This window comes from Astatotilapia calliptera, chromosome 7 (assembly GCF_900246225.1).
Source record: "Astatotilapia calliptera chromosome 7, fAstCal1.2, whole genome shotgun sequence".
NCBI lineage: Eukaryota > Metazoa > Chordata > Actinopteri > Cichliformes > Cichlidae > Astatotilapia > Astatotilapia calliptera.
Window position 1 is genome coordinate 42,893,881 of NC_039308.1, and position 25,926 is coordinate 42,919,806.

Consider the following 25,926-nt stretch of genomic DNA (forward strand, 5'->3'; position numbering starts at 1 on the left):
GTTTTGATATAGAAAAGACAAATCGTGCATGATTTAGACCGGCACTTCAGTCGGCAGGGTAAGATTGAGTGATAAATACAGCTGTGATTTGTTTCAGTTTTGTGGTGTGAAGCAGGATTTATAAGATTTTTAAGTGACTCTTGGTTCAGTTCAATAATATAGGCAGTTACATTTGATTTATGGTTACGATTATTACTGGTTTTATACATTCATATTAATGGAGGATTGTGACTGAGAGTGTGGAGAGAGGACGTGAAGACGGCTTTGCAGCTGCTGGAGTGAGTAGCTGTGTGTGTGACAGGAACTCTGCATGCCCATAGAAGGCAACTGCCTGACTGTGTGAAGTATACACCCAGAGAGAGAGAGAGAGAGTTAAATCTAGGTAGATGAAGCGAATGGATGTTTTCAGAAAAGAAATACTAAGTGAATGTTTTAGTTTGTTAATACAGTTGGATTTCTCTCAACCTGGAAACCTGAGTACAGCGGCAAAAGGATAAACAGAATTGGGACGACAGACAGGCCAAGCTTTGTCTCAAAATTACAGCTTGACCTCACTTTGTTCCCAACCTGAAAAGAAGCTTAAAGGACATCTTCTCCTCCAGTTATCGGTTACCATCACTGGAAATTTTCAGGCAAGTTTTTGACTGAATTGTTATTGGCGCCATGTGCCCCTGAAATCTCACAAGCAGGCTCTGACTCCTGGCTGTAGACATGGAATGCTGTTATTTAAGGTGGGAAATCAAGATTTGGGAAACAAAATAAAAACACGCAAACAACCAGAGAAATGCCTCGTTTGAGAAAAAAGTTAAATTAACCCACCTACAAACGCACACACACGCAATGAAGAAACAGCTTACATTCATGAACACGTGAAGATTTTCTAGCAAGGTTAAAGCAGCGAAACTTAACATACACCGGTTGTTAAATGATAAAGTTTATCCACTACTAACAAATAAACTCTCTGGGTTGCAGGACAACAACTTAACTTCAAAAAAAGACACTGGTCTGACCAACCAGTGATGACACGTCAAATTTAGTGGTTAAAAGAGTCAAATTGTGACATGTTTTCTGCTGATTGATTAATACAAATGATTACTGAATGAAAGAAAATTCCTTTTTGGGCTTTTAAACATGATCTTAAGAATTTTAACATGTATCTGTGTTGTCCTGTCAGCTTGGTGGGTTATGAGTTGATTATATAGTGAGAAAAAACAAAAAAAGGGGGAGAGAAGGCTGACACAGGGCCTGGTCCCGTTGTTTCTCCCCTCTCTGAATAACACAGCCAACACAACATCATTTTCCTGTTCGTCCGTTTTTGTTTTGTTTTTTCTCTTTATGCTTGATTACAGGCTGCTTTGTCGGCCCGGAAAGCCGAGGCTGACCTGGACTCCTGCTCTCCCCTCTACCATCTTTGCTCACTCCTCTACCATCTTTGATGTGACCCTGACCAAATGCTACAGCAGCTGGACCCACAACAACAACCTGAAAATGTCAACACTGCTGCAGGAAAACGATCTCATGCAGCGGAGACGAAGAGCGTTAAATCCAAGGCCCGTTTCACTACACGGGGGAGATTTCCAGACAGCTTCAGCTGACAGAGCTGTGACGAGACGCCCATTAAGCCCGGATGAAAAGTGAGGCCGAGCAAAAGAATGCTGACCTTAACAACTCTGCATTAAAACTGTGCAGGACAGTGACGGACCAACACTGATGATCGGGCAGCAAAAAGGGCGTGCCAGAGACAGGAGGAGTAACTGAGGTCAGGAGGCACCTCAGAATGGACAAAAGCACAAGAAGAAAATAAGCTGAAGGCACAGGTGTCGGGGCTCGGCCAGGAGCTGACCTCTGAGAAGAGCCGAACAGCAGAGCCGCAGAAGGCCGTGGAGCAAAGCAAGGAAAACATCAATAAACTTCAATCTGACGTGTACGGAAAAGACTCTGAGGTTTCTGCCCTCAGTAAGAGCTCAAGGCATCAGAGCAGAAACTGAGCATGGCTCAGGAGGAGCTGGCTGATAATCGAACCCATCAGTTAGGCTTGGAGTCCCAGATACAGGACTTGAAATCAGGCCGGAGCTCGCTGGAGCAGGAGGTCGCCAAACCTGACGAAAAAGCTCCAACAGCAGGAGCAAGCCCTGAAGGAGCTACAGAAGCAAAAGGGTCAAGTTAAGGAGGAGCGGAACAAGGAGAAGATGCAGGACACTGGAGAAAAGGACTGCCTCAATTGGGGCCAGAACCAGTATGGACAGAACTTTGAGCAGCAGCACCAATGGACGCAAACGGACTGAAATGGAGGAGGACAGGACCCCAGGGCACGCTTCAGGCCGTGGTTTACCCAGAACAGGAAAGTGATGAACATAAACACACACAAACACACACATCTACATGCACTGACTCAGAATGAAGAGAAACACAGATATGAACACATATGCACTTGTTGATTGAGTGAGAAATGACACACACACACGCACACAAATCGAAATGCTGATTCAATTCACTGAGAAGTGATCCACACATGCACACACATGCACACGCTGATGCAATGAAGAATGCTTTACTAACAAATGCTGCACACAAACATCCAAATACAGAATCTGTTACAACAACAAGAAGCCATTGATTGTTTATTGGTTAAATGCAGTTCATGTCACCCAGAGGGCACCTGTGTAGATTTGGGGGACAAGGTCTAAGGCAGTTTGGTTATGAAAACAATGTTTGTGTGTGATGTCTGTTTATGGCTTAAGGCCTCCACTGAATTGTTTACTGTGCTTCACATAGCCTGATAAGGAGCAGTGGTACAAAGTGAAAATGATGAATTAACGGTGTGAGCCTTATTTCGGAGCGCCACATTTTTGTGTTTGAGATTTAATTGAAGGAGGAACACACTGAAAAAGAAAAAAAAGAAAAAAAAGGGGCCAGCCCTTGGATTTACGTAAGCATCTTGCGTGTATTTAACACAATTGTCTCAGGCTTTAAAGATCTGTACGAAATCCAACAACTCAATTTGTTCTCATTGAGATGACACGATACAATCCAATAAGAGTGGTTAGTTGCTGAACTCACGGAATTCACAACACCGCATAAGATTTCAAACTACAGGAAAATCACTGGAGTTATAAGAGGCAGACAACGACACACACACCCCATGCATGCTATTGCTATTTATTGTGGATTAACCTGTCAAGGGCAAGAACAAAAGAATTCTGCCTCAAATACAGGAAATCATAGCTTTCCTGTATTTCCTACATTGTTGGCATGCTGGTTAGTGCTGTTGCTTGACAGTAAGAAGCTCCTGGGTGCAAGTCCACAGTCTGGCTAGTTTGCAGTGGTTTCTCTTTGGGTATTCTGGTTTCCTGCCACAGTAAAAAGTCATGCAGTTATTAGAGCTAGGCTAATTGATGATTCTAAATTATCCATGAATGTAAGTGCAAACGGCTGTTTGTTTCTATCTGATAAACTGGTCAGCTGTCCGGGGTGTACCCTGCCTGGTAACCTGTCACTTCAGGGTTATTTCTCAGCCCTGTTGCAACCAGGATAAAGATAGGAGGATGGTAGTTGCAATATGAAGACAACATGTAGTATTTAAGTGACCAAGTAGTATTTGGATAAAAGTTACTGAATAGTGTTGAAATAAACTGACAGAATTGAAGGATTAAAATATTCCAGGAGCTCAATTTACTCCATCTGACCATGTTTCAATTGCGTTTTATGAACACAAAATGCACAGGTTTACTGAATATGAAAAGGTTGTGTTGATTTAACTCAGTTGTTTAAGTTTCTGCCAAAGCAAAACATTTGTGTGCAACCAGTGTCCACTATTGAATTAAGTAAATCCAACATGTTTTTTGTCAGTGCAAAAAGGAGTTACGATACCTGTATTCCTACACAATATTGTCCCGGGAGGGAGAAAAACTTTCTGGTGAAGTTTTGGTTGATTTTTGGGTTTTGCTTGACACTAGGTTGATTTTATCAGTGAGATTTGGATTGTTTTCTTTCTCTAAGAGAGAGAAAGATGGTTTTATGCTTGGACATGTTTGCAATGGGCCCCAGTATTTGATATTATATGAGTATTTTATTGGTTACGTTTGTTTTTGCTTTTGTTACAGTGCACTGAAATAAGAAAATCTGAGAGGTGTGATCCACCGGTGGTGATATTTTGGTATTTTGTGAGTTCCTGATTTAACAAATCAGCTCTTTAATCCAGGCCTGAGAGATTGAACTTTAAAGCGCTATAAAATATTCTTACTGAAAACAGTCGCAAAGTATTTTTCTCCATGATTATAATGGGCTTGGGAGAAATTCACTTATATGGGACCATTGATCACATGAGAAGTCCTGAGCCTAAAAGGATTGCAGCGAGTCAATCCAGTCCAAAAAACAAGGAACTGTTTTCCTTTAAAATGATGACGTCATCGTGCTGGTGATGGATGCTCGAATAGGTTGCGCATGAGACTCCATTATCAGCAATATCTGGTATGAATGTGTGTGGATGTATGCATGTAACTGGACTGTGATGGACTGACGACTAAAAGTTTTAACTGACTTGATACTGAGACAAAAACAGTACCGACTTTAGGATCAGTGAATGTCCACAAACAATTCACCCAGCCTGTAAAAGAAGGGTGGATGTTTTGTCTTGCTTTGTTTTGTTTTTGCAAGAACAGAAGGATGACAGAGACTAAGGGAGGCTGTAGTTTCACATGAGTGTGAACTGCAGACTTAACCCTTTGGTTGCTAATTTTGAGTTACTGATGTTTGCATTAAGAAAATTGTGTTTTAGTAGCTGTGTTTCGATTAATGTATCACATTATATTGTTGGGAATGTTAAATGCTAAAGTAAAGAAAAGGTTTGATTTCACTCATGACTGAACATGTTATTATTAACCATAGCAGGCTACTGTAAAGAGTCAATTAACTTTTATAGAGGGGAAGAAGAAAAAAGCCAAAAAACCCTCTATTGAGGTCTGTGAATAACAGGGGAATGATAGACTTGTCACACTCAAAATGGAGATATGTAATAATAAACACTGGTCCCCGTCTTTTAGGTCCTTTCTTGAAATAGTCAGCAATTTAAAAGTAGGATAGAACCGACAGGGGCATGTGCTGAGGGGTGGTGCTGCACAAGAACAAGAGCAAAATAAAGAAAAATATTGTGTTTAGCTTTGAGAAATTCAAATTAAAACGTACCATTACACTCAGAGGATCAATATGAAATTCGATATATGCTAATTTTGTATGAAGTACATGACTGATAACTGTTCTGTCCTGAGCTTTTGTTTTTACAGCACCCACTTGACCACACCAACAGTTTCTCGCCACCAACAGGGGTATTTGCAAAGAATATGGAGGAGTATCATCAAAACTGGGAAAGGTAAGCCCCGAAGGGGGTGATAACACCATAACTTTCACTTATGGTTAAATTCTCAAAATTTGACCCCAAACTTGAGAATTCTTCAAACATTTAGAAACAGAGTGGATAAACATAATGTCACAAACCACATAAGGATGGGGCATTTGAATCGATAAGATGGTGAATTAACACGCCGTAAAATGTTGATCATGTTGATTATATTTATTCCAGTGTGCAGAGCAAGGTTATTATTATTAACGAAAACAAATGAAATAACAAAAACTAGAAGTGAAAAAACATTTTCGTTAACGGAAATATAATAAAAACAAAAAAGGAAAACTAACGAAAACTGTAATGAGTGTTCACAAAACTAACTAAAATTAACTGAATTTATAGCAAAATGTGTTTAGTTTCATTGATGTGTGTGTGTCATACAATAGTCAAGGGTGAAAATGAAGTTTAGTTTCCAGATTTTTTCTTGCTGTCTCATTATGCCAGCAGGTGGCAGTACGTTAGTCGAGTCGTCTGTGTTGCTGCTCCGTCCACGCGCAGAATCATGTCAGGAAAAGTCGGGAGAAAGCGCCAGAGTCCAATTTGGGATTACTTTGAATATGACTGTGTTTTGGATAAAGCAAGTGTCTTGTAGTGGACAGAGACAAATTATGAGGGACATTTATAAAACAAAAAAAATCCCACAAACCTTAAAGTGCACTTGAAAAGCTCACACAAGAAGGCTAACCTAGCTTACCTTGAAAAGGTAAGGGAGCGCACTCAAACCTCATCCCCAGAAAACAGAAGCTAACCCCAGGCAAGGCAGCGTGATGCATCCCGAGACAACAGGACGGGGATATCTACATAACTGTGTGAGTCAATTGCCTTCAAAAAGTTTATCAATTCACTTGAACCAAAATTACGAACACCCGGTGCTGCAAGAGTTAATAGTCTCAATACCCAAGGATAAGCAGAAGAGCATGACTGATATGATGAAACTGGGATTTGGTTACACTTAATTATCGCAAACACAACCAAAACTAAACTGAAACTAATCAAAACTAGACTAAACTGAAACTAAGGATTTTCAAAAAATAAAAACTAAACTAAACTAGCAAACAATTGGTAAAAACTAATTACAATGGATATAAAATTGAAAATCTGGAGTCAAAACTAAATAAAAATAAAAACTAATGAAAATTGCAGAACTATTAAAACCCTGGTCGAGACTAAGATGGCGTTGGACATCTTCAGGGCGGAAAAGGGTTGGTGTGACCAAGGTGTGGTTTGGCTTGTTGCATGTATATTTCAAGATGATCTGGCTCTGGATGGACCAGTTACCAGGGCATGGAAGGAGGACAGACTCATTAAATGAAGAGAAGGAATTTTCTGGGATTGGAAATCCTCTGGGTGAGTGGTTGACTAAAAGCATGCATCAAATAAAAGCTATTTTTTGTTATTGATTGGTAATAGATTGATAATTGGCCACATTTACAGCTGTATTGACTTGTTGTGGACGCAGTCTACTTCATGTTTAAGCACTCTAATTAACAGATTGAACATAGAGACATTAAAGGAAGAATATCCAGCGCCACCCTGTCAGACGCCAGTGACGGTGGGGCTCAGTGATGAATCAGGTGAGCTGGATTCATGGCTGAATCAAAACAAAGATTTCCCTGCTGTGGTCAGTGAGGGAAAAACAGGGGGAAATAAAATTGAAAGAGGTATTTATAAACGTTTATGTGTGAAGTTTATAAACGGGATAAAAAGGGGGTGTTTTACTGTTATTTTAGCATCAGCAGTATTGTTACATCAGAATCATATAACAAGCATTGCATTAATCATTTATTGAAGCTATTGACATTACATTAACATTTGTATTACAGTGATTGTTATAACCTCAGGTTAATCTTCTATTTACAGGTGTCAGGATAATCATATGATCTTTCATTGCAGGTGTAATCATGATCATTTTTATACATATTCAGTTTGTTGCTCATTATAGAGTTGTGCTCAAGTTAATAAGGGTTAAAAGCTACAGTCAGCGCGATGTTTGGCTGATCTATGGACTGGGGTGACTTCGAGCATAGAAGGCTGCACGCGCTTACATAACACTGATATCATGTTTTTCTTGGTGATCTTTTATTCAGTTATATCTTTTGCTAAGTTTTAAGTAGTGGCAGTTAATTAAACGACATTCATTTAATATTACATACCTGATTCAGAGCATTACACACAGATCAACTTAACAATCTGCAAGACCTTGTAGCTGCAATGTTGTGTCTCCATAAGGGACAGTTGGCTCCAGGAGATAAGTGGGAGTCAGTGCCTGTCCTCGAGAAGGAGAGAATATTCCTTTGCTGTGTCAAAAGTAGTCAACAAGTTCATATTCAAGTGAAGTTCATATTAATACAGGTTTTGTTTCTTGGCAATTCTAAGGACGCAGGCTCTGGGCAGAGCCAGGAGTTGAACAGATCTAAAATGACAATTAAATTGGTTTCATTCCCTGGCACAGGCTGACAGGACTGGAGCAACGACACTGGATAGGAGAAGGTCTCATACTTTCTAAGATATGAGGTCACTAACCTTTTCTTTTAATTTTCTAGCTCCGTTGATTTGACACATGGGAATGAGTCAAAAAAAAAAGGGGGGGGGGGGAGTTGAGTTTTAACATCAAAAAAGGGTTATCTGAACATTTTTATGACTTCATTGGTGTTTTAATAACTTAGGTATGGTAAAACTTACGCTAATAGTGACCCAGAAGGTTTCCGGACTTTTTTATAGAATCAGTGAGAAGCATAAATCATTATTTCCATGTTTAAGCGTTAATCATTGAAATGAACTGAATAGCGTTTAGATGATAAAATGCCTGTGTTCATGAGAAGCTGAGTACCACACTGGAGAGGAAACCGTGGGACAGTAGGCGGAAGCAAACACATGATTTTTGGGGGGGCAAATGTTAGGATTAAAAATGGCTAATTTGTTTTTGATGTCTTTTGTTAAAATGAGTGGTTTTAATAATTTTCAGACACACCTTGCAAATGTGCTTATAATGAGTTGGCACTCGGTCTTTTGAAGGTCATAAGCTTCGTTTGGCGTGATGGTCCAGACTGATAAAGTGTAGGAAATGACTTGAGTGCAGAGGGCTAAATGCAAACACGCTTACACACACATAGGATATGATTAGAATAAGTCCCTGGGACATTCTGAATATTCTAAACCAATTCTGAATCACCAGGAGGTCAGTAGATAACAACATTAGATTATTAGGGCTAGGAAGAGAGGTGTTTTGGTTTTCTGTCTCTTACAGAGAAAGGAACAGACACCAGACGAGGTCACAGATATACGAGGATCCTTCACAGCAGAGACAGACACAGTGACTGCCGAGACACCAACTGGGTTCAAGTGCCATGGCGTTTGGCTCCGATTAGTCACCTCAAAAGGATGGATCCCATAAACACAGCAATAACCATGAAGGGGTTGGCGGAAATCCAGGAACACCAGACCAACGAGGTTCGAGAGGCTCTTGGGCAAAAGGGGGACACGTTCCTGTACCTTTTTCTGGGGGATACACAGGACACACAGGACCCGAGGATTCACAGATCGTTGTTTGAAATCGGGGCAGAATAATCCCCTGATCTGTGCAACGACTGAAGGGTTGTCTAACCCCTGAGGTTGAAGAAAGAAGAGCAGAGGATCACCCAACTGGACGACACTGGTGGCTGCAGCAATAAAATAAAGGCTAAAAGCTCCTTGGACAGGGGTTCTAGTCTGAGTACGTCTGAAGGGTATAAGGTAGTAGAGCAGGGCGATATGGCCAAAAATATTTATCACAATATATATTTGAAAATTTGCGATAACGATATAACTGACGATATAATTGATGCGAGACAAAATACAACTCCACAACATTACTAGCGCAAAAAGACAACCTTCCATTTATTTTCACTTAAACAAGAAGCTGGTTTTTATGTACATTAAAGCTTTATAAAAATGTAACAGTGCAAATGCAAATTCCTTGCTGAAAGTTTAACCAAAAGGCATTTCCAGTAGAAATGGGCTGACATATCCTGAGCATAACCATGTTTAATATCCACTGAAGTTAAAAAGAGGTGCTTTGCAACATTAAACTGCAGTGTGCAGTACGTATTTTTCGGACCATAAGGTGCACGGGATTATAAGGCACATTAAGCGAAACAAAGCAGTCAGATAAATCAAACTTTATTAAACTCATTCTTCTTGCTTCCTCCACTTCTGTACCATTGATTCATTAATGTTGAATTCTCTGGCAGCTGCTCTATTCCCATGTTGTTGCAGTATATTAATGACTGACCTCGTATTGTGGATGGATTATCTCAGTTGTTCTCCTGACTGAAGTTTGGTCCGTTTACAGCATCCTGCCATGCGATTACATTTGTCTCTAACTATCAGAACCTTAACGTTAACTTTTGTAAGTGGAAAAGTGTTAGTGTTCGTCCTCCAGCTTCACTGTTTATGTTATGCTAACATAGCTGCGTCGCTAGCGATCACGTAGCACATCATTATATACCAGCTAGCCCAACTTCAGTAACCCTACAAACGTCACTGCTGTTTAGTTTCCTCTCTTCATTTATGTTGGAAGTGATAGCAGAGCTGTACGTTTGAATTTTTTCAGAAATCTCTCAGTCAGAACATGCTATATCATGTTTAGGTAACTAGCGAAGCTAACTTCTGCTAGCTTCCTGCTAACTTCTAACGCCGTTAAATGTAATAAATTCTGTTTTCATAGATGCTTGGAAGTTAAACTTCATAGTTACACCTGGTAAAGCAGCAATGCTGATCGTTTTATTAAAGATGAAAGAATTTAGACAGTTTTTAACTCTCAGTGATGCTGCAGTGTTCGTTTGACCTGAAGCATACGGAGTTTAGGACCCAGATTACTCCCAGATTTAAGAGCATCTTAGTCCGACAAATACGACAATAACGACGGCCGCTTGCATGTTCTGCAAAGAAATGTGCTTTGTCGTGTATTTGACGGACAAACACCAAACCAGTTCCACATTACTGAAGTTGCACCATTTTTACAAACCAATTCTGGTTCATCTGTTTCACTCAACAATCGGCCATGTGCGTATGAAAACAAAGGCACTGCGCATGCGCGTTTTACTCATATTCTATCGCGATATTTCATTTTCCTATCGTTGCCTAACATTATACCGGTATTACCATGAACGGTATAATATGGCCCAGCCCTATAAGGTAGCACCAAAATAAAGCTGTGGGAGAACTGGGCAGTGTCATCTGTACCTGCTATTGTTGTAGTAATAGTTTTTCTTGAATCTGAACTGCGCAAACACAGAGGTCATCTCACATATGGTTCGCCCAACAGGGGGACAGAGGGCCTCAGGGGGAAGAAGAAATGAACCCAGCTACACTGGATTACAGGGTGTAGGTGAGCTCTTTATTCTAAAGAGCTCAACAGGGGGAGTGTGGGATTATAATATTATTTTATGCCATGTTAGACCCCTAATTAAAGATTGTGAATTATGTAGTTTTAGTTTGCATTATTCTCCTGAATTAGAAGAAGGTGATAACTATTACATTTGTTAAACTGATTTGCATTACATTAGACTGCTGATTTATTGTGAATGAATGATATTGTTTTATGATGCATTATACTGCTGAGTTATAAGAAATACTGTTCGCAGAAAGTCATCGCCTTATTTGTCTGATTAGAAGAGAACAGAACATACTGTAGTTTTCTGCCCCATCTCAGCAGGAGCAGATAAACAGGGAGCCAAGGTCGTAGCTTAGGCGCTGTGTGAGAGAAAGAATGTGAATGTTTAGGCTTTTGTGATTAGGTGGGGGCCACTAGAGGCTATAAGAGTTTGACCAATGCTCCACCATTTTGAGATCTGATGCTGTCTGCGTACAGTGTCCATCTCCCACACGTTTGATCATTAAAATCATCGTTTGACTCAACCCGGCCGGACCAGTGTTGTTATTGTGGTTTTTCCTCTTGTATCCACCCCCAATATTTGAATCCGTAACAGTTGCCATCAATCAGGATTTGGCCCAGAAGCTTGAAAATGAAGGGCCAACACTGCAAATATTGACTCTTTGCATAAACTTAATGTAATTGTCAATAAAAGCCTTTGAAACGTAAACAGTGCTTGTAATTCCTACTTCAATACGTCACAGAACAACTGACAAAAAGATCTACAAACACTAAGGCAGCAAACTTTGTGAAAAGCAATATTTGTGTCATTCTCAAACCGTTTGGCCACAACTTTACTGTCTACTTGCCTATCACTCCCACTTATTTCAGCTTGTGTCAGGGATGAAAATAATGACACAGTCTACATTACATTTATTTTTATTCCATAAAAGGATGAGAGCATGATGGTAAAGTGCAAACTGCATCCAGGACAGAACAAACTGCATTAAGCTTCTAACACAACTTCAGTTCTTTGCCAGTGCCTGCACAACAATTAGGGGAAATACCTCCAACATGCACAAACATTTGACCACACAGCATACAATTCAACTGCACAAATGTAATATCTTCGCTAAATTCTTATCAATTCCCATTCCTACTCCCTGGTATAACTCTCAAACTTAAAAAATAGAACCCGTATGTTGGGGAGGAAATGCCATCTCAATTTAGAAGATCTTTATTTGGCCTGTAAAAATAGTTTCCCCTCTGTAAATCTAGGGTGTCTTGTTATTCATCACTGACTACAGTGATGAATAAAAACAACCATAGGTTTCTCTTAGGCACTGTAGCTAGGCTAACTAAAAGTCAGCATTTTGTTAAGCCAAGCATTTGTTTAACCATAACTATTAATGACTGAATTCATTTTTTCAAAAATAAAGATTTTAACAGTGTTAGGAAGGTTGTTTTTAAAATGTATTCCACTACATATTACAGATTACATGCCCCAAAATGTATTTTGTAACGTATTCCGTTACGTTACTCAGTGAGAGTAACGTATTCTGAATACTTTAGATTACTTAATATATTATCATGCTTTTTACAACTACATGAATGTACTTTTGCTGTGTGATTTATTACTATTACTGAAGGCTACTTGTCATACCAGTACCAACTAGATTTTTAAATCTTAATATAAAATGAGTAACAGTAGGGTGGACATTACGTAAGGCTGCACTTTTTGCAGCGTTCTCGTATAGAAAACTATTCCTTGCGTATATAAAACTGGTCCACGGCTCCGAACCGTAGTAAAGGGACCTCTGGCTAATACACTCAACAAAAATATAAACGCAACACCTTTGTTACTGCTCCCATTCCCCATGGGATGGACGTAGAGACCTAAAATTCATTCCAGATACACAATATAACCATCCCTCCCAAACAGTGATCACAAATCAGTCCAAATGTGTGGTAGTGGGCACATCTGCTATATTGAGATAATCCATCCCACCTCACAGGTGTGCCACATCAGGATGCTGATCTGACATCATGAGTAGTGCACAGGTGTACCTCAGACTGCCCACAACAAAAGGCCACCCTGGAATGTGCAGTTTTGTCTCACAGCAAAATGCCACAGATGCCACAAGCAATGAGGGAGCGTGCAATTGGCATGCTGACAGCAGGAATGTCAACCAGATCTGTCGCCCGTGCATTGAATGTTCATTTCTCAACCATAAGCCGTCTCCACAGGCGTTTCAGAGAATATGGCAGCACATCCAACCGGCCTCACAACCGCAGACCTCGTGTAACCACACCAGCCCAGGACCTCCACATCCAGCAGGTTCACCTCCAAGATCGTCTGAGACCAGCCACCCAGACAGCTGCTGGAACAATTGGTTTGCACAACCAAACAATTTCTGCACAAACTGTCAGAAACTGTCTCAGGGACGCTCAACTGCATGCCAGTCGTCCTCATCGGGGTCTTGACCTGACTCCAGCTCGTCGCCGTAACAGACTTGTGTGGGCAAATGCTCACATTCGATGGCGTCTGGCACGTTGGAGAGGTGTGCGCTTCACGGATGAATCATGGTTCACATTGTTCAGGGCAGATGGCAGCTGAGAATGTCCCAGTTCTTGCATGGCCAGCATACTCACCGGACATGTCACCCATTGAGCATGTTCGGGATGTGCTTGACCGGCGTATACGACAGCGTGTACCAGTTTCCACGAATATCCAACAACCTCGCACAGCAAACCAAAACAAAACACTCAAACAAAATACACAATTTCCATTACAAGTGACATTACCCTCTACAATTTTTACAAATAAATTAAAAACTGCCTAAATAGGCTTTTAGGTGATTTTTAAAATTATGAATAGAAGCCAATTCTCTAATTGCATAAGGCAACTTATTCCACTGAAAAGATGCTCTAAATATAACAGTTTTTCAAAAAGTTACTTTTAACTCGAGGAATTACTAAATTGTGGTTAGTTGAGAATCGTGTAGCATAATTATGTATTTCATCTGGATACTGCAACTGAGCATAAAAAAAAGTGTGGTGTGTTTACCAGTATTGCTTTCTTTAAAAATACAAGTAAGCCATAGTATAATTTAACTTGTACAGAAAGCCAAGAAAGTTTATCGTGCATTTTATCAATACTTGTATAATATGAACACCTTAACACTAATCTGGCCGCCCTATTTTGGACTAACTGAAGTCTGTTCAGATCTGTCTTATTAGTTGCTGACCAAATGATTGAGCAGTACTCTAGATGAGATAATACTAGTGGATTAATGACATCTTTCATAATTGAAGAAGTGATATAAAAAGAGCATTTCCTAGCTATAGCTATGCCCTGTCCCATTTTCTTAATAACAGAGTTGATGTGCTGAGACCATGAAAGGTGGTGGTTTATGGTAACACCAAGTAATTTAATCTGGGTGACCTGTTCTAATACCGATCCAGCTATGGAAAGATTTAGTTGTGGGCTGTTGACTAAGCGTACTCTACTTCCTATTAACATGGATTTGGATTTAGACACGTTTAAAATCATGTTGTTTTTACTTATCCAATCAAACACGTTCAGCAAATCTAGTTGTAATACGCTTGTCAATTCAGAGTGGCTACTGGCTGAATAAAACATGGTGGAATCATCAGCATACATTACAAGATGAGATTTATCCAGGACATACGGCAAATCATTTGTAAAGACTGAGTAGAGAAGTGGACCGAGGCAGCTGCCTTGGGGTAGACCACAGTTCATTTTACAGCCCTCCGAGAAATAACCATTATAATAAACCTTTTGCCGTCTTCCAGACAAATAACTTTCCATCCAGCACAAAGCTGCTGGTGAAAATCCATAACATTTTAGTTTATCTATCAAAAGATCATGATTTATCAAATCAAATGCAGCACTAAAATCCAAAAATACCACCCTGGCCAAATTCCCATTATCTAGATATTTATACCAGTTATCTGTCATGTGAATGAGAGCTGAACTGGTGGAATAACCAGGTTTGTAGGCATGTTGAAACTGAGTGAGTAACTGATTTTCTGTTAGGTAATGTTGAATTTGTTCATAGACAATCCTCTCCATAATTCTACTTAGAACGGGGAGTAGACTAATAGGTCTGCTATTGACACCATTAAAAACGTCATTCTTGTTTTTAGGAATGGGAATTATTTTCGATTCTTTCCACTGCAATGGAAATAAGCTGCATGCCAAAGATCTATTAAATATGTGACATATAGGAAGGGACACAAACTTGGCTGCAACTTTGAGCAGTTTATTGTCTACGTTATCAGAGCCGGAGGATGTATCGTCAGGAAGTGATATCAATAAGCACTCTACCATCTCCACATTCACTGCCTCAAACTTAAATTGGCATTGCTTATTATTCATGATAACATCCTGTATAAGACGACGTGATAAGGTGGGATCGCCTCTGCTCATTGTAGATTTTAAATTTGTTATTTTATTGCTGTAATAATTCGCAAAATAATTGGCTATGTCCTTAGCTTTACTTATAAACGTATACCCATGTAGATGTGAAACATCACCGGAGCAAGATCTCTACCCATTATATTATTTAAAACTTTCCACACCTTTTTTCTGTCCTTATTGGCCTCCTTGAGCTTAAGTTGATAATATTCTTTCTTGCGCCTATTCAATTTAGTTACTTGATTTCTTAACTCGCGATATCTTGCCCACTCTTGTGGACTGACAGACTTATGTGCTTTTGCTTTTGCCATATCCCTTTCTGACATTGCAACCTTAAGTTCATTATCTAACCAAGGTGCGTAGTTCTTTTTAACAGTAAATCTTTTTAAGGGGGCATGTTTGTCAGCCAGGTAGCAAAAGTTTTCAATAAACATAGATAATGCCATATCAGGGTCACTCTCGAGGCAGATGTCAGTCCAGTGAATTTCTTTTACGTCATTAATATACTTATCTGCATTGAAATTTTTGTATGATCTATGAAAAATAATCTTTTGTGCAGTTTTCAGTGGTTTCATTTTCTTGGTCAAACCTACAAGATTATGGTCACTATAACCAACTGGAATAGAAACAATATTAGAGCAATGCTCAGGAATATTTGTATATATATATGATCAATGCATAATGATGACCTATGACCTCCAGCGTTGACCGTGACCCGGGTGGGAATGGTGATCATCTGAGACAGGCAACAAGCCGACGCTGATGAACTTATCTTTTTCCTTAAAGAACAAGAAGGAGCTGACCAATTGATATTAAAGTCTCCTAATAAGAACATGTCTTTGTTTTCCTCAGTTACTCTTTCCAGCATTTCACAGATTCGTTTTACATACAACATATTACTACTTGGGGGTCTATAGCAGCAACCTGCTAATACAGGCCTGCCATAGAGCGGGTGTAACTGAACCCACACAATTTCCAGGTCGTTAAACATTAAGTCTGTACGTAGTTTGCTTGCCATATTATCATTCATGTATAGGGCTACGCCCCCTCCAAATCTGTTCCTGTCCTTCCTATACAACTTATAACCGTTTATTTCAAATTCATTATTCTCTAAGGCAGCATCTAAATCTGTCTCGGAAAAAGCCAGCACACTTAGCGTATTTGTTGACAACCGTGCATGAATTTCTTGAATCTTATATTTAAGGCTACAAATATTAACATGAGCCACTTCAAAATCTTTACCGGAGAATCCAGGAATAAGTATAGGATCCGACATTTGCAGACCGATCGATCTCAACAGCTACAAATGGCAACATTGCTGAAATCTAAATATTAAGTCCGGCGTTCTGTGGCCTCGGTTTAACAATTAATTTGTCATATTTCAGGACGGCAATATCACCTCTGTCTCTGGCCGCTCTCAGCTGTGGTAACAGTTCTTTCCTCTTCTTCCTGATGGACTCTGAGAAATCCTCGTTGATGTAAAGATTAGTACCTTTCAATTTTTTGGCAGATGAGAAAATTAATTGTTTATCTTTAAATCTTTGTAGTCTGACCACAATCGGCCCGGCTCGTCCATTTTCCTTGTATGGACCGACTCTGTGAGCGCGTTCAATTTGAATGCTGTCACTATCCAGGCCCAGCTTGTTCTTCAGCATGTGTCGGACTTTCTCCTCTGATCCTTCCCACGTTTCTGCTTTTTCTTCTGTTAATCCATCCACCACAATGTTGTTCCTTCTCGATTGATTTTCTAAATAATCCATCTTGGTTATTAATTCTTTGTGTTCCTCGCGTATGCTGCTGACCGCCGAGTCGAACTCTTTTAGTTTGCTTTTAATGCACCTGTCTTCGGTTTGCAGCTCAGTGACAACCCCGTCCGTAAATTGCAGGCTGGATTTAACATCCTGTGCATCCTTCAGAATGCTGTCCAACCTTTTGTTAGTTCCATCCATGATTAATTGGACGAATGTCTTAAAGTTATCTTGCTGTTGATGAATCAGATCTTTGTGTAAAATTCCCGTTGCTGTTCCAGCATAGCGTTCAGCGTGCTAACACTGACATAGCTGTCATCCTCTGCCAGTAGCGCCTTGACGGCCTTCGGGGGCATATCGACCAAATCGTTTTGCCCCCCCCCCCCACCCGTGAAGATCGCTTCGTGTACAATGGAGTTCACAAAAACGTATACGTGAATCAAAGAATGTGAATCAAATTATACGTGATACGGTGCGACATTCTTTCTTTCTTTCCACGCTCCAAGTTGTGTTCAGGTATCTACAAGTACGGCTGCCATCAGAATTCATTAAGCTGTACAATTTAAACATGATATCAGGTATCAATCATCGTACTATCAAGTTAACGGTTCATCTGCATGTTTCAATAATAAAACTTTTTGAGGCTTACTGCAGCGGTGGATGGAACAGCTACAAAGTTTGTTCTTATTCACGTTAGAATTTGTTGATCAGGTCCTTTGATGAAGGATTCCCACTAGCATTTTTCTCAGTGAATGATTTAATGGTGCTGTTTATGCTATAAACACGTTTTCTTTCACGCAACCTGAGCTCACCATCTTGGTACTGGATGAATGAGGTAAGCTGTATAAAGCGCTTTGAGTGCTCATGAGAACAGAAAAGCACTCTACAAGAACCAGTCCATTTACTGTTTGTCATAAAGAACACCCTTAAACCCTTTAAGCCTTTTGTTTTCTGACTTCGCTGGGCCAGGAGGAGCTCTTCTTGATCCAACTAATTGTGGGTATTTATGTATGGGGTCAATAGTGTAGTGTCGAGCACATTTTCCAAACATGCAAAAGATCTTTGGTTTAAGACCAGGAGGCATAAATTCCTAGAAGGGCTGCATCAGGAAGGGGATCCGGCATAATAAGTAATAATAACATAAGAAGTAACAAATAAATAATAATAACAATAAGTAATAATAACAAAGGCTGAAACACGGATCCATGTCTAAAAATAAGGGAGCACACGAAAGAAGAGTATGGCTGGACAGAGGGATTTCTTATGAGTCCTACTTTCATTATTTTTTTATGTCAGTAATGACATAAAATTCTGTAACAGTTTATACTGAATAACAGATTTTGATCTTGCAAGTCCGAGTTAACAGTGTCAACAGTGGTCAGACTGATCAAATGATAAAGGCCATGTTTTTACGAATGATTCACTTCTGTCCATGATCTGACCTGATCTTCACTGATCCCAAAGTTTGCTACAGTGCAACTCTTTCTACACAGTCGGGGAAATAATTAACAAGATTAGGAATCCCAGCAGCCTTTCTTACCTGCGACACCAGCCCACTGGCCAAATGCTACAATCCGGTAACCATTAGCATCAACCATCTTCTCATAATCAATGAGCCTGATCTCCTGCACAGACAAAAGAAACTTTGTTAGTGTTTTTGAAGAGTGTGAATTTAAATGGAAAATGAAATCCAGCCTTCGGCAGAGTATGCTGTATTTCTTTATTTACTGTACATCAAAATCATTAGTTGAGTAGCAACTAAGGATGGGTATCGAAAACCGGTTCTTGTTGAGAACCAGTTCCCACTGTTTCAATTCCTTGGAATTGTTTGCCATTTTCGCAAACAATTCCCTTATCGATTCCAGTTGCCCCGAATGACGTCACCACGTTGCAGAGCATCATTTACCTGGCAGGAAACATGGCGGCTCAAACGCTAAAAAGTTTGGTTATACTTTATGAGAACGGATGACAACAGGGCAACTTGCAATACTTGCAAAGTAGATATTTCATTTAAGGGAGGAAACACTACGAATATGCAAAAGCATTTGCTCACAAAACACGCGATAACCTTAAATGAATGTCGTGTTTTTAATTCCGCTACGGACTCGTGAATCTCAATCCAGCAGCAGCGGTAACGTTTGCACATCCTCTCCCGTTAATGCAGCAGGTAAATAATCAACTAACAGTGCATATTATGTTAGCGCAATCTGCCTTATTACAAAACCTGCCATTACTGTGCATTTAGGTGACCATGATGAGAGAGACAGACAGAGTCTAGCTGGCTCAGATGCTGGCAGTTGTCACTGCAGTCTACCAGTAGCGTCTCCTTTCAGGCCAGGATAGACGAATGTCACCGAGCAGTGACCAAGTTTGTGGTAAAAGGCTTGCACCCATTTGCCACAGCAGATGCCCCCGATTTTCGGTAAGTGAATGTGTTTAATTGTAGGCAGGGACATTACTGGATATTCTTGTGTAATTGCTACAGAATAATTTATGTTATACTTTGTTATTGCTACAGAAGAATGTTTATTTTACTTTTTTTTTTTTTTTTTATTACTTTTCCAACAACATACAAAGGTAGTTTCCAATAATATGCTGTTGTAATAGAAACCCTTTTCCCCCACCCTCACCTCCCACTCTGCTCTCTTCCGAACAAAGAAAAAAAAGAACAAGCTCACATGAAATATATATACAATTGTACCATATGTGGCATTTATACATAATTCAAGAAAAAAAGACAAAAAAAAAAAAAAAAGAAATAAGAAAATATGATCAATAGGAATAAACAATAAAAAATAGCATGCACATGCTAAACAATTTCCTCCTACTCCACTCTCCTACATAAGTTGTTCTATATTTACTACTTTTAAAATTTTTTTAAATGGCTTCCAAATTTCATCAAAATATATTAACTTGTTTTTCAGAAAGTACGTAATCCTTTCCATTTCCATACACTGTGTCAAGGAGTTTATCCAAGCGCCAATAGCAGGAGGAACTGATGTTTTCCAATTTATTGCAATCATACGTTTTGCCTGTAATGTACAATAATCCATAAACTTAATTTGATAGGTTGTTAATTTAATATTTTTAGGATACACTTGTAGTAGCATCATTTCTACATCCAAAGTGATCTTTTTATTTAAAATTTGGTTTATTTTGTTCATCACCTCCTGCCAAAAGGCACAAACAATTCTACATTCCCATATACAATGAAAAAATGTTCCACGGGCTTCTCCACATTTAAAACATGTATCTGGTATTCTATTATTATATTTATTCAGTTTCACCGGTGTTACATATGTTTGCATGATCCAATTGTATTGTAGTAATTTTAAGTTACTGTTAATCGATTGTTTTTGTGCTTTTAAGCAAATTAACTTCCATGTCTCCTCAGAAATATTAATATTTAGGTCCTTTCTCCAAGCTTCCAACTTAGAAACTGATGTTTCTGAAGAGGCAGAAACAATCCAATTATAAAATGTTGAAATTAAGCCTTTATTACCACCTTTTTTCACCATAAACTCCTCTAGCTTACTTAACTGGGGAAAATTAAGGGATTTATTTTGCATAGATGAAATAATGCTTCTAATTTGTAAATACTTAAAAAAGTGTTTTTGGGGGATTTGAAATTTTGAGACTAAATCCTCAAATGAGACCATTACTCCATCACAAAACAGATCACCCACTTTCTTAACACCTTTTACTGCCCAATCCTGAAACCCTGCATCCAACTTTCCTGGTACAAATAAGGCATTTCCCCAGATGGGGCTAAACTGAGAGAGATTGTTCTTAATATTCATCATTTCTTTTATTGTAAACCAGACTTCAATCATGTTTTGAACTATAGGATTATTTGTTTCTTTCTTTAACTGTTTGGATTTCGCAGAATATAAGTACAAATTTAATGGCATTTTAAGAGCATTTGCTTCCATCCCCACCCATGACGGGGTATTTTGGGATGAAAAATAAAATCTTATTGTCCTTAATTGAATAGCCAAATAGTACCAGTAAAAGTTGGGGCATTTCAACCCTCCTGTATCAAAGGGAAGGTACAACAAAGACAAACGAATACGAGGCTGCTTCTTGTTCCAGATAAACTCTCTGATTAGTGATGTTAATTTAGTAAATAATCCAGCAGGAGGAGCCAGTGGACATTTTGAAACATATACAACAGTCTAGGTAATACATTCATTTTAAGAACACTTATCCTTCCAATAATAGATAGTGGTAGACTTATCCAACGCTCCAAATCTTTGGAAATTTTCTGTAGTATTATATTATAGTTAAGTACCACCACATCTTTTAATGAAGGAACTATTTTAATACCTAGATAGATGAATTCAGATTTAACAGTAAAGCCAGATACATTCTGATTTACGTTTTGATTGTACCCTTGATTAAGTAACATTAATGATGATTTTGTTACATTAACTTTATACCCTGAGAAAACCCCAAACTGATCTAATAAATCCTTTACAGCGGGCACAGAATTTTTTAATTGCTTTAAAAGTTTATTTTACATTTACAATTTTTTTCCTGGGGACCCTGTGACACCCCATTGAAAAGCCGTAGGCTGTGGATCTCTTAAGATCTCACTGCTGGGTTTGTAAGGCCATGTTACTCCTAAATTTCTATCTTGTTCAAAGAGAAGATATAAAACAAAGTTCTAAGCTAATCGACCTTAGTGTTCTCCTTTTTTAAAAAGAATCGATAAGAGAATCGATAAAGAATCGAATCGTTAAACAGAATCGAAAATGAAATCGGAATCGTGAAAATCTTATCAATACCTATCCCTAGTAGCAACAGCTAGAAATCTGAATCAGTTTTCATTATTTGTTGAGAAGTTTGGACACATAGTCATTTATGGGTTTTCTTTATTTATGTCTTTATTATTTATTTTGCATTTTAGTGTATTTTGTTTTTAGATTTTTCAAAGTGAATACCAATCATTTTAAACTCCCCAACACCTGTGGGAAAAACTCCTATGCTCCGATCCCCATCAAAAGTAATTTCTCTCTCAGATATATGGTAGACTCCTTTCATCTGTTTATTCCTCACCATCCAATGTTAAATCTGCATGGGAGAGAGAGCTGGGAATTAGCCTGAACAAGTGTTGGAATGTAAACCTCGATTCACACCCACCTCTCTTTATACAATTTCAGGATTCACCTATCTAAAGCTGTCTATCAATTTTTTATACTTAAAATCAATAGCTTCAATAAATGTCAAGTTTTACGTTACCTTTCTCATATATCGATTAGTCAATTGGAGTTCTTACCGTTTATCTTATTATTGTTTTCTTTATTAATAAATTCACCTTATTATTGGCAACACAACACCTACTCTTCTTCTGGAAAACAGTGCCCTGTACCACACTCAGTGGCTCCGTGAAGCAATGTCTTTATTTAATCCAATTTTATAATCCTTGATCAGTCTCCTGATAGTGATCCCAATTTCTTGTCCTCCCACCTTTCCAAATCTAATAAGTCATAACCAATGGATCTTTTATTGTCATTGTTTGGACTTGTGACTAAGATTGTTTCACCCTGTCAAACCGCGTTAAATCTAATTTAACTTAATACAATTAAATGAAACAAATAGTAACTCAATCCTACAGTGATTAGGACACTCCAAAACTTTGATTTTGTATTCTTTGATCCATTCAGAGGTAGACTTGCTGGTGTGTTTTGGATCATTGACCTGCTGCATAGCCCAAGTGTCCTTGAGTTTCAGGGCACAAACTGACAGCCAAACATTCTCCTTCAGGAAACAATCTCCTTTTTCAGTAAAGAGCCGAATTCATGGTTCCATCAATTATTCCTTTTGTATAGTTTCACTGGTTCTTCTATACTTATACTAAATAATTTTCATTACTTTATATACCACTTCATTTAAATATGACAACTTAATCTATAATAATACAGAGTAACAGATTTTATTTATATTCTATATTAACGAATCAAATCATGCAAATCCATGTCCCCCTTTAAGCAGTGATTACATTGTGCAACATGGATGGTTGTAGACATCATAAGGGTGAAGTCAACCATTTGGCTACATGTGCAATTTTTGCATTCTAATGGTAAATCTCTACAGAAGTGTCTGCCCATAAAAATAAAAATAAAAAACAGGAAGATGAGCAGAAATCAGCACAGACTGTCATGCTCACTGTCTGATGACAATGTAGCTTGCCATCACCAGTGTGTGAATGTGTGTGTGAATGGGTGGATGACTGGATATGTAAAGCGCTTTGGGGTCCTTAGGGACTAGTAAAGCGCTATATAAATACAGGCCATTTACAATGATGTTTAGACCCAAGGAGAACCCAGGAGATATAAAGAATAATCAAGGTTTTATTTCAGTCTTACCCTCACATACTGTGAGATGCGACTCTCTACTGAGAGAGGACCGCTGCTGTCAGGCTACAGCAAGTTCATGAAAAACTTAACAGACGTAAAGCTTGTAAACTATGACAGCTTTGGTTTTAACTTGATCTTAATCCAGTTTTGGTGTTAATGTGTCAAAAAATGAAAACAGTCATTGCTGGAAGCAGTTAACAAGCTTGTTTTCATTAACATTTAAACTGTCTGTGTCACAGTTCTGGGGCGATTCGACCCAGCATTTTGAGTTTATTATGTTTTGGTTTATTTTTTGAATGATGGGTTCTTTATGTTTCTCTGGTGCTTTGTTGATTATTATTATAATCTCTGTTTCAGTTATTCTTGTTAAGAGATTAGTTCTTATGTTTGGTTTTTCTCTGAATTATGATTTGCTTGGGTTTTGAGTAGTGATTCATGTTTCCTGTTTTATTGTGAAAGTCTTTGTCTTATGTTAGTGTGTGCAGCTTTGTTCCCCCTGTCTCATCAGCCCTGATCTCTCCCAGTTGTGTCTCCCTCCTGTTGTCCATTCCCTCATCATTACCCTGTGTAAGCCCTGTGTTTTCCCGTGCTCGGTGTCGCGTCGTACCCTCAGATCCTGCCTGTGTGTTCCAGTTAGTGTTTTCATGTTTGGTTTCTTTTTTGTTGGTGCCAGCAATAAAGCTGTGGTTTTCAGTTATATCTCCGTCTCAGAGTCATGCACTTGGATCCACATCTCCACCAGCCCGCACACAGAGCCCTGACAGTCTGAGCAGGTGATTGAAAGGACTGAAATTAAAGGTGTTGGCTTTTTATCCCAAAAATTGATCACATCACGTGTGTGTGTGTGTGTGTGTGTGTGTGTGTGTGTGTGTGTGTGAGTGAGTGAGTGAGTGAGTGAGTGAGTGAGTGAGTGAGTGAGAGAGAGAGAGAGAGAGAGAGAGGAGAACCTGCAGGTCTCTACTGCTGTTGGGATTGAATCACAACAAAAATAAAACACATGCTGGAAAATGGAAAATGTGTGTCAGGCGAGTCTTGGTTTCAGGTTTCAACACTCATGCCTGTCATTGACCTTGTGAAGAGTGATCATAGAATTGCTTCACTTTGTCTACAGTGCTTGAACTGAAACTTGAGAAGAGTTCAGCACCTCAAGCAGCAACATCTCAATTAATCGATTTAGGTTATTAAAATATTCACAGAGAGCAACATAACTGCTTGTGGAATTTTGCTCCCAAAACAAAACAACCAATCACTGCAATGAATAATCAGTCTGTTGTACATGAATAAAGTTTGTAACCAGCAGCTAGTTTGGTGATCAGAGCACAGTTAGCTTGCATTACATTTTTTGTTGTTGCTTATAATAGTCCTTTTAACAAAGACAACCCCAAATGACAGGTGCAACCACTGTCAAGTGTTGAAGCAACACGTACATCTAAATCCTGCCTTAAACCCTCACGCTGTTGAGTTCTTGAACCTAGGATCTTCTTGCTGTAAGGAAAAAGTGCTGACCATGAGCATTTATTAAATAATAATGCTCCATAAATAAAAGAAAACAATGTTGTTTTTGTGCATAACAAAAAGCTCACAATTGTGCAGTCAAAATGTAAACTAAAAGATGCTGAGCACAATAACAAAGACAGATTTCACAGCTGCTCTGTTCCCAACTTGTACTGTTGACTGACAGCCTGGAGTTTGAAATCCGCTTCATAACCACGTCTCTTAACAGGTGCCATTTATAGTCCTTATACACAGTAGGGTAATATTACGTTGATGCACAGTACGTATCACTCCGCGAGGCTCAGCCGTAATGCTCCGACAATCCATCAAGCGGTGCAGCTCCGTAGCTTACTAAAGTCGTACTAAAACATTTTTTGACAGATTGCTGAGCGCCGTGTTCCACATAAAATCGGTTCGCGGCCATCAAGCACAACCAGAATTCATACATAAGGCGCGCTGTCAACTTTTGAGAAAATGAAAGGATTTTAGTCCGTGCAGCCCCTCTGGGCTGCACCCACACTGCCCACCTTTGTCTTTGACTAAGCATATTACTTAAAAAAAGAAAAACTCATACCGTTTAAAAAAAGTTATTTCAAGGCTAGCAAAAGAAGAGAAAAGACACCAAAGAATGCTTGGGAGGAACTTCTTGTACCTCAGATAAATACAGACTTTCCCTGCATCATTTACAGTTGTATACTGGAAACAGGGCTGGGCAATATGAGGAAAACATAATATCACAATGTTTTTGGCTATATCACAATCTATATCACAATATGTTTAAATAGCCTCCAAAAACAAATGTTATTTTCAATCATATAGTGCCTAAAATTGCACTGGTATACTCATTCAAATTGACCACTCAATATTTTTTTCTACTTTGAATAAAAAAAATCATGTTTTAACCATCAGTTGCACACAGAGGTTTTTTTTTTTTTTTTTTACAGATGACAATACTGTCACAGTAAGTCTCTCTGTGGTCAACACTAGACCTTTAACAAACAAAAGATCATAGCAACAAAAATTTACAGCAAGCAAGAATTCATGAGACAAAACAAAACAGTTAAATTAAAAAGGTTCTCTTTTGTGCTTCTAACCTATAAGGTTATTATAAAAAATGTGATCACCTCAAA

The 25,926-nt window shown here is 38.8% G+C and overlaps 1 protein-coding gene across 2 annotated transcripts in view; it reads right to left on the minus strand.

Moving 5' to 3' along the window:
- The window catches only part of aass (aminoadipate-semialdehyde synthase), a 104,513-nt gene that overhangs the window by 64,273 nt on the left and 14,314 nt on the right, over nucleotides 1-25,926 (minus strand). For both annotated transcript variants that reach the window (XM_026174889.1, XM_026174888.1), the window contains exon 4: nucleotides 18,484-18,568. In XM_026174889.1, the coding sequence (XP_026030674.1) occupies nucleotides 18,484-18,568 (85 nt within the window). The remainder of the gene's footprint in view (nucleotides 1-18,483; nucleotides 18,569-25,926) is intronic.